The 7,642-nt window shown below is 50.9% G+C and overlaps 1 protein-coding gene across 1 annotated transcript; it reads left to right on the top strand.

Annotated features, from left to right (window-relative positions):
* Nucleotides 1-1,358: 1,358 nt before the first annotated feature.
* Nucleotides 1,359-7,290, top strand: FABP6 (fatty acid binding protein 6). The gene is made up of 4 exons (XM_055431375.2): nucleotides 1,359-1,425; nucleotides 2,585-2,760; nucleotides 4,459-4,548; nucleotides 7,237-7,290. The coding sequence occupies exons 1-4, from the start codon at nucleotides 1,359-1,361 to the stop codon at nucleotides 7,288-7,290; spliced, it is 387 nt and encodes a 128-aa protein (XP_055287350.1).
* Nucleotides 7,291-7,642: the final 352 nt, after the last annotated feature.

The following is a 7,642-nucleotide window of genomic DNA, read 5'->3' as shown; positions in this document are numbered from 1 at the left end:
TTTGTATATAAATGATGGGGATTCTAAGGGACTCTAGAAAAGGAGACAGATGCAAAACTTTTATTCATAATAATAAACATGAGAGCCTTCGTAAGTGCTTCATACTTTGCATGGCCAATCTATTTGATCCAGAGAGCAGTCCCATGAGACAGGCAGGGCAGGAGTTATCATGAGATGGAGTCCTTGAGTGTAAAGTGGTGCCAGAGTCAGAACAGAGACAAGGGGACTTCCCTGGTGGTCCAGTGGTTAAGAATTTGCCTTCCAATGCAGGGTACACAGATTTGATCCCTGGTCGGGGAACTAAGATCCTGCATTCTGTGGGGCAACTAAACCTGTGTGCCACAACTAGAGAAGCTGTGCCTTACAATGGAGATCCAGCACAGCCACAGAAGAACAGGCACAGGAAGTTGGGGCCGGACTCCTGGCCCTCCCAGTTGCTTAGCTGGAACAGAGTGAAATTGGCCACACTCCCAGCCCATGCCCGGCACATAGCTGGTCTCTAGGGCAACTGGCACTGCCTCCTCCAGTTGGCTCTCTGGCTCGTGGGCTACACTCCATTGGTGCAGACGACCACACCATCTACACCCATCTCATGCCTGTGCTTCTGCAGGTGTTCTTTGCTACAGACAAACTCACTGTTTCCTTTCTTGGCGGCCCTACCCACCTTCATCACCTTGTTCCCTCAGCTTACAATGTTATCTGCCTCTTCCAACCTTACCACTTCTCTAAACATCCAAATTCTTTCAAGACCTGTATTAAACGCCACTTGCTATGCAAAGCTGCCCAAGCCAGCTGGACCCCATTACTTCTTCCCCAGATCTGTGTGTCTCAGGACATATCCCATCCTGCTTGCATGAGGATTCTCTGCAGGTGTGTTTTGTCGTTGGTCCAGACTGGAAGCTCTTTGGGGAAGGGGGTGTGTATCACTGTTTCCTCAGTGCTGGCCCCACGCTGAGGTACCCGACACGCTCTGGTCAATGAACGCGGGGGTGACTGAGAAAAGGAAGGCTGCTGGGAGCACGGATGGAGGGAGGTCATGGATGGACGGAGGAGGGCTGGGCAGAGACGGATGACCACTCAAACCCTGCAGCAGAGCCATCCCTAGCCTTGCCAGTGGCAATGGGATTCCAGCCAGCAAGTCCCCAGGGTGAATAACCTCAGGGTTTTTGCTCCTCCACGTCCTGCCCACATCATAAAATTGCAAGTGCTTCCTCTTCAGGGGTGGGAAGGAGGAGTGGGGTGACTTTGGGGCTGAGCCTCAGCATCCAGGAGGGTTTATAAGCTGAGGCAGCAGGCCCCTCAGCACCACAGCTCTTCCTTCTCGTCCTCTGCTCCTGAGGCTCCAGCTCTTCGGCAGCATGGCCTTCACTGGCAAGTACGAGATTGAGAGTGAGAAGAACTACGAAGAGTTCATGAAGCGCCTGGGTGAGTGAGCGCCGTCCTGGGGTTGGGCGTCACAGCCAGCTCTGCACAGGGAACCCAAAATCCATGAGGCTCAGAGAAGTTGAGTGACTAGTGCAAGGTCACAAAGCTAGTAATGGGTGAGATGCAGAGTTGATTGGTTAATTCATTCAAACATTTATTGAATGCTTGCTGTATGCACAGACCAACCTAATGTTACTGACGGGGCACTTCAGCAAGACCTGCCCCGGGTCACGCATCCGTGCCAGAGGTCATGAGATTCCCCCAGGAGCCAAGAAGATGATGAAGGATGTCACCACACCCTGCCTGGGGAGAGGTGACAAAGGGGTGAGAACATAGACACCAGGGTTGACAAGCTCCTTGTTCACTCCATCATTCAGCAAACAAGGGCCTCTTACAGTGTTAGGCACTGTGGGTGGAGATCAAACACCCCACTCTTCTGACTGCTCGATTTGTAACACTGGTTAAGAGGAACCAAAGAGACAGTGGTCTTGACAATCCTGCAGAAATCTTGGTGAGTCAGCTAAGTGTGAGGCAGTGCAGCTGTCTAGATTCAGAGGATAGCCGCAGAGGACCTGGGCCCTACCTGAGCCCAGGTAGGAAAGGGGCCCCAAGAGCAGGGGCCTGGGGCCATGGGGAGGAAAGAGCCCTTCTGAGTCAAGTACTGAGACTGGCTCTGAAGGAACAGTGACCTGGCTTCACCTGCAACAGTCCAGTTGCAGGAATCCATATCTGGAAAACAAGAGCATTAGAAGACAGTCTTGCAGGTCTCATTCATTTTAGGACTTTGTGAGCTTGGGAAATTTCTAGCATACTACTTTCTACTATAATACTTTCTAGTAGTACAGTAGTAAATTTCTAATATAGTATAGAAGAGCAGCTATTATTGTCAACTCCATGCCAGGAGTTTTACTAGACAAAATCACTGTCATTTAATCCCTGCAACAGAACTGCAAAATGGGCTTTTTTATCCCCAGTTTGCAGATGAAAACCCTGAGCCTTGGAGAGATAGTAACTTGACCAAGCCACATGGCTCACAACAGAACTGGAGCTTGTGTTCTTGACTGTCAAACTAACCTGCCATGGGTGAAGCAAGCTCATGCCCAAAGCCACAGGTTGTAGGCAGCTCTTACACGGCTACTTTGCTTGTCCCCGGGCCCAGGGCTCTCCAGCGACACGATTGAAAAGGGCCGCAATTTCAAGGTCATCTCAGAGATACAGCAGGATGGGCAGAACTTCTCCTGGTCCCAGCACTACCCCGGGGGCCACTCCATTTCCAACAATTTCACCGTTGGCAAGGAGACCGAGATGGAGACCGTGGGAAACAAGAGGTTCAAGGTGAGAGCCTGCTAGCTACCCCTCCCTCCTTCCCCAGGCCTCTGGCTGACTTCTTGGTCCTCACCATGTCCCCTGGGGCTGCTCCCTAAGCTGAGGCTTCTTCTCAAGTCTGTGTGTGAGTGCTAAGTCGCTTCAGTCGCATCCAACTCTTTTGTGACCCTATGGACTGTAGACTGCCAGGCTCCTCTGTCCATGGGATTCTCCAGGCAAGAACACTGGAGTGGGTTGCAATGCTCTCCTCCAGGGGATCTTCCTGACCAAGGGATCAAATCCAGGTCTCCTGTGTCTCCTACATTGGCAGGTGGGTTCTTTACCACTAGTGCCACCAGGGAAGCCCTTCTTCTTAAGTCTAGCCTACAGCATTGAGCTGAGTTACTTGGCAATTTAGTCATTCTTGGTTTTTAATGATACGTCAATAATGGACACAATAATGATGATAAAAATTGTTCCCATCTGCTGAATCCTTCACACATATATCCCTGACACTAGCTGGATCTGTCCCACATCTTAATGCAGGTGAGCCCGTGAGGTGGCTATAACTACCATCCCACTTTACAGATGGGGGAGTTGGGCTGAGTCATGTGATTAAATAGCTGCCTGGATCCCACAGCAAGGCTGGGGCTGCACACCGAGGCAGTCTGGTTCCAGAGAGCATAACCATATTTTTATGCTGCCAGTAGTGTGACCTAGAGATTAATCTTGCCCAGGCCCTAGAACCAGAGTCATCTGGGTTCAAAATGCAAATCATGGATAGCAAAGAAGTGAAAGTTGGCTGTTTATCCCCTTCCTACCCAGAATGGCCCCTCAGGTCTTCACCCATCCCAGGTCCCCTCTGTAGCCCCCAACCCTGACCAAGAAAGTACTCTGCTCCTCAGATTGCCAGAGGGGGGAGGATAAGCAGTCATAATATTGATATTCTGCCACTTGGGTATTTTAAACATTTAACAGCTTCTCACAGAATCTTTCAGTGTCAGCACATTTTGACTTGCCTTATTCTTTTCTTAAAGGTGGTATCGTGTCCAACAGTACAGAAATGCTAGTCAGCATCCCCTCATTAATAGATATTTAGGCTATTGACTGGCGGATAAAGTAAGTTGAATATTTAGGTTGTTCACTGTTACAAACAATGCTGCAATCAACACTCTCAGATGACATCAGCATCACTTACTAACGATGATCATAACAGATTCTGCAGCTAACAAGGAGGGCTCAACAGGGAGCCAGGCCCTGCTCTAAGCACTTTACATATATCATGTGTGATGGCTCAGGCATACTGACTCTTCTAGGGAATCTCCTGACTCAGGATCGAACCCTCACCTTCTGAATTGGCAGGCAGATTCTTTGCTTCTTCACTGAACCACCTGGGAAGCCCACATATATGATAGCAAATTTCACCTTCACAGTAACCCCATGGAGGAGGTACAAGTACTATCCCCATTATAGAGATGAGAAAACTGGGGCACAGGAAGGCCCAGTGACTCGCACAGATTAGATATATGTAACCACATGTCTTTGTTGTTGTTGCTCAGTTGTGTCCAGCTCTTTGTGATCCCATGGACTGAATCATCACATGTCTATAGGACAAATTAATCCCTAGAGGGGGACTGCTGGGACTGGAGGCAGGTCCATTCACCCCCGAGGGCTGGTCTGCATTTGTGGGGGCTCTGCAACTCAGGCTGCCTTTTGCTTCTCTTTCAGGTCACTGTGAAGATGGAGGGTGGGAAGGTGGTCGTGGACTCCGCCAACTACCACCACACCGCAGAGATTGTGGATGGCAAGCTGGTGGAGGTAAGTGTCCTGCTGCTTCCCACAGAATATGGAGGATGTTCTTCTGCCCTGAGAGGCGGGCCTCTGGGAAGCTGGCTTTATAGGCATGCCCTGTGGGCTGGGTTCTGTGCTGATCACTGGATGAACATGACTTCATCTGACCTTCACAATCACCCTGTTAGGTAAGGATTTTTATCCCCATTTTGCAGGTGAGGAGACTGAGGTATGGGGTGACTAAGAGATTGGCCAGAGGGCACAGAGTTTTTTTTGACAGAGCAGGAATTTGGTGTTAGGCGCCAGACTCCAGTGCCCGCACTCAGCCACCTCAGGGGCACAAGTCTGGACTTCCAGAGTATAAATGAAGCAGGGAGTTCTGGTGGGTCCTGCAAGCACAACTGCCACTCCCTCACTTCCATGAGGGACTTCAGGCCCTTACTGCTGTATCTTCTGGTGTTTCAAGAGAAACTGGAGATTGGCACTTCAAGTGAAATTTCCAGACTAGCCAATATTGGCAACTAATTAAAAGATTTTTTAAAAACTGTTGGTGGGGCCAACTCACATACCTGTGGACTGACCCCTCCCACAGGCCGTTTCCTCCTCCAGGGGATCATCCTGACCCAGGGATTGAACCCTCATCTCCTGTGTGTCTCCTGCATTGGCAGGCGGGTTCTCAGTAAACACAGGTTGGAGGTGCTCCATCTCCCATCCAACTCTTCCCCCAGGGGCTCCAGAGTTTCCCTAGGTGAAGGAAACTGATGTGAGGTGAAGAGAAAAAGGAAGATGCTTTTACATGTCAGTCATTTCCCCCTCATGAGCCTATGTCTTGGGCTAGAGTCCCCCCGCAGGGGAAGTCTGGGCTGTCCTCCCCAAGCCTCTCCAGGAGGAAGCGCTGAAGGAGGCAGGGTCTGCCACCCTCTTTCCTCTTTATCTTGCAATCTCTTCCCTGTTTCCTTGTTTTCCTCACCCAAGTCCAGTCTAGAGAAAAGCAGCACGTGGCTCCAGAGGGTCAATGCCCTCACATTACTCCCATTTTACAGAGGAGCCATAGAGGCTCAGAGACATAGGCAACTTGCCCAAGGCCACACAGCTAGTCTGTGGGGGAGGCACATGAAATTGGCTGATTTCTAAACTCTGCCTGCTCTTCCTAGGCCATGGGTCTTCTTTCCCTCCCTTCATTTGAGTTAAAAAAAAAAATCTATAGTGTTTTAAAATATGTCTGTGTACATGTATGTATACCCACATATACATACATATATATATATATATATATGGCATAGGCTTTTCCAATGGCTCAGCAGTAAAGAATCCTCCTGCCAATGTAGCAGATGAGGGTTTGATCCCTGAGTTGGGAAGATCCCCTGGGAAAAGGAAATGGCAATCCACTCCAGTATTTTTGCCTGGAGAAGCCCATGGACAAAGGAGCCACGTGGGCTACAGTCCATGGAGTTGCAGAGTCAGACACGACTGAACGACTAAGCACAGGCATGAGCATTTTCTTCTGGATGGAAATTGACCTCTTGGAGAATCTGATGAAAGCTAGAGGGCACTGACTCCCAGAGGCAAAGCTCCCCAGCCTGTGAGAAGTGCAGGAAGAACCCAGGGCAGAGCCTGTGAGGGGTACGGGCAGAATCCGGGGCAGAATGAAGCACATTTGTGCCCGACAGGAGAACTCATCTTCCCAAAAGAAACAAATGTTTCCTAATTCCTGGGGGCACCTGACCATGGAGCCTGTACAGTGTGAGCAGTGCCCAGGGGTCATGGCCATTACACACACACACGCACACAGGCACAAGAATGCACACACACATATGCACACGGACAGACTAGGTACCAGACAGAAGCTGTCTTGGTTGCATATTTCCTCTCATCTCTGGAGACCCAGAATTATTCTGGACACCTTCCTCCTTCTCCACCCACAGGGATGCATTTGTGAGCATCCCTCTTCCCACCTCCGCCCACCTCCAGTGCCCCTTCTCTCATCACTTCTCCTCTAGACAGAGCCCTGGCCTTCCCCCCAAACTCCATCCTCCATCCACCCCATATGAAAATCACACATCACTTTACTGCTGCCCTGAGGCAAAACTGCTTCCACAAAATTCCATTTGCCACCCGTCCCCTCCCACAAGAAAGCAGCTCTCCTCTGCTGGGCGCCAGGACCAACTGAGGCTATGCGCATATCCAATGACAGCGTGTCTTGGCCTTGAGCCCAGGGTGCTGCACACAGCGGGCCTCTGCTGAACAGCATCCTCTTTCAGCCTCTTCCACAAAACCTGACACTTCCCAAGGGAGAGACTGCATCTCCCCATCACTGAGCACAGGGGCCCCATAAATGCTAAATGGTGTAGAGGGTGAGCGTGGCCTTCCTCCTGAGAGGGGTGATTGACTTCTCTAACCCTTAGTTTTCTCATCTGTACAATGGGGCAAGCTCAGTGTTGGAAGAATGTGACTGGCATGGGTGAAATGAAATGGATGGACAAGTGCAAGGTTATCCCAAGGAAAGTCACATCATGCCAACATGTTAGCACTTTGGCCACATAAAAGTGAACAGAGTGAGTCTTGCAACAAACTGGGAACCAGAGGCCCAGAGAAGCGGTGCCAAAGGCTCACTCCCATCAGGGCTGGGGCTAGAGGCCAGTCTCCCTTCCCTAGGCCCCATGGTCACCTTGGGATCCCTGCACTGACTCCCTCTGTTCCCGCTGTTTATTTCAGGTCTCCACCTTTGGAGGCGTGAACTACGAGCGCGTGAGCAAGAAGGTGGCCTGAGCTGGCCTGAGCTGGCAGGGAGGGCTCCGTGGGGGCCGTAAAGCCATATCAATAAAGCTTGTGTAACAAGACTTTCTGCTCGTTCCAGAACCTCTCTTTGTTCTCGAGTCTCTTGGGACAGTTCTGGCTGGTCGAGATGGGAAACCCCTGCAGATGGCTGTGCAGGTTACACCTTGGCCCTGAGGTCCCCGTGGGCCCCATGTCACCACAGAGACTTGGGGTGTGGACAGGTCTGGACATAAGACCCCCTGGCCCCAGAGAGAGGGCACAGGCGGTGCTCGAGAGGCGTGGTGGGCACATCTCTGTGGTCCCTGCCCCTTCCTGCCACCCACACTCAGGGTGGAGAGATCAC

The sequence above is a fragment of the Moschus berezovskii genome, chromosome 8 (genome assembly GCF_049115385.1).
Source record: "Moschus berezovskii isolate FMDL1 chromosome 8, NW_MosBer_1.0, whole genome shotgun sequence".
Classification (NCBI taxonomy): domain Eukaryota; kingdom Metazoa; phylum Chordata; class Mammalia; order Artiodactyla; family Moschidae; genus Moschus; species Moschus berezovskii.
This window is presented reverse-complemented; position numbering and strand designations above follow the sequence as displayed.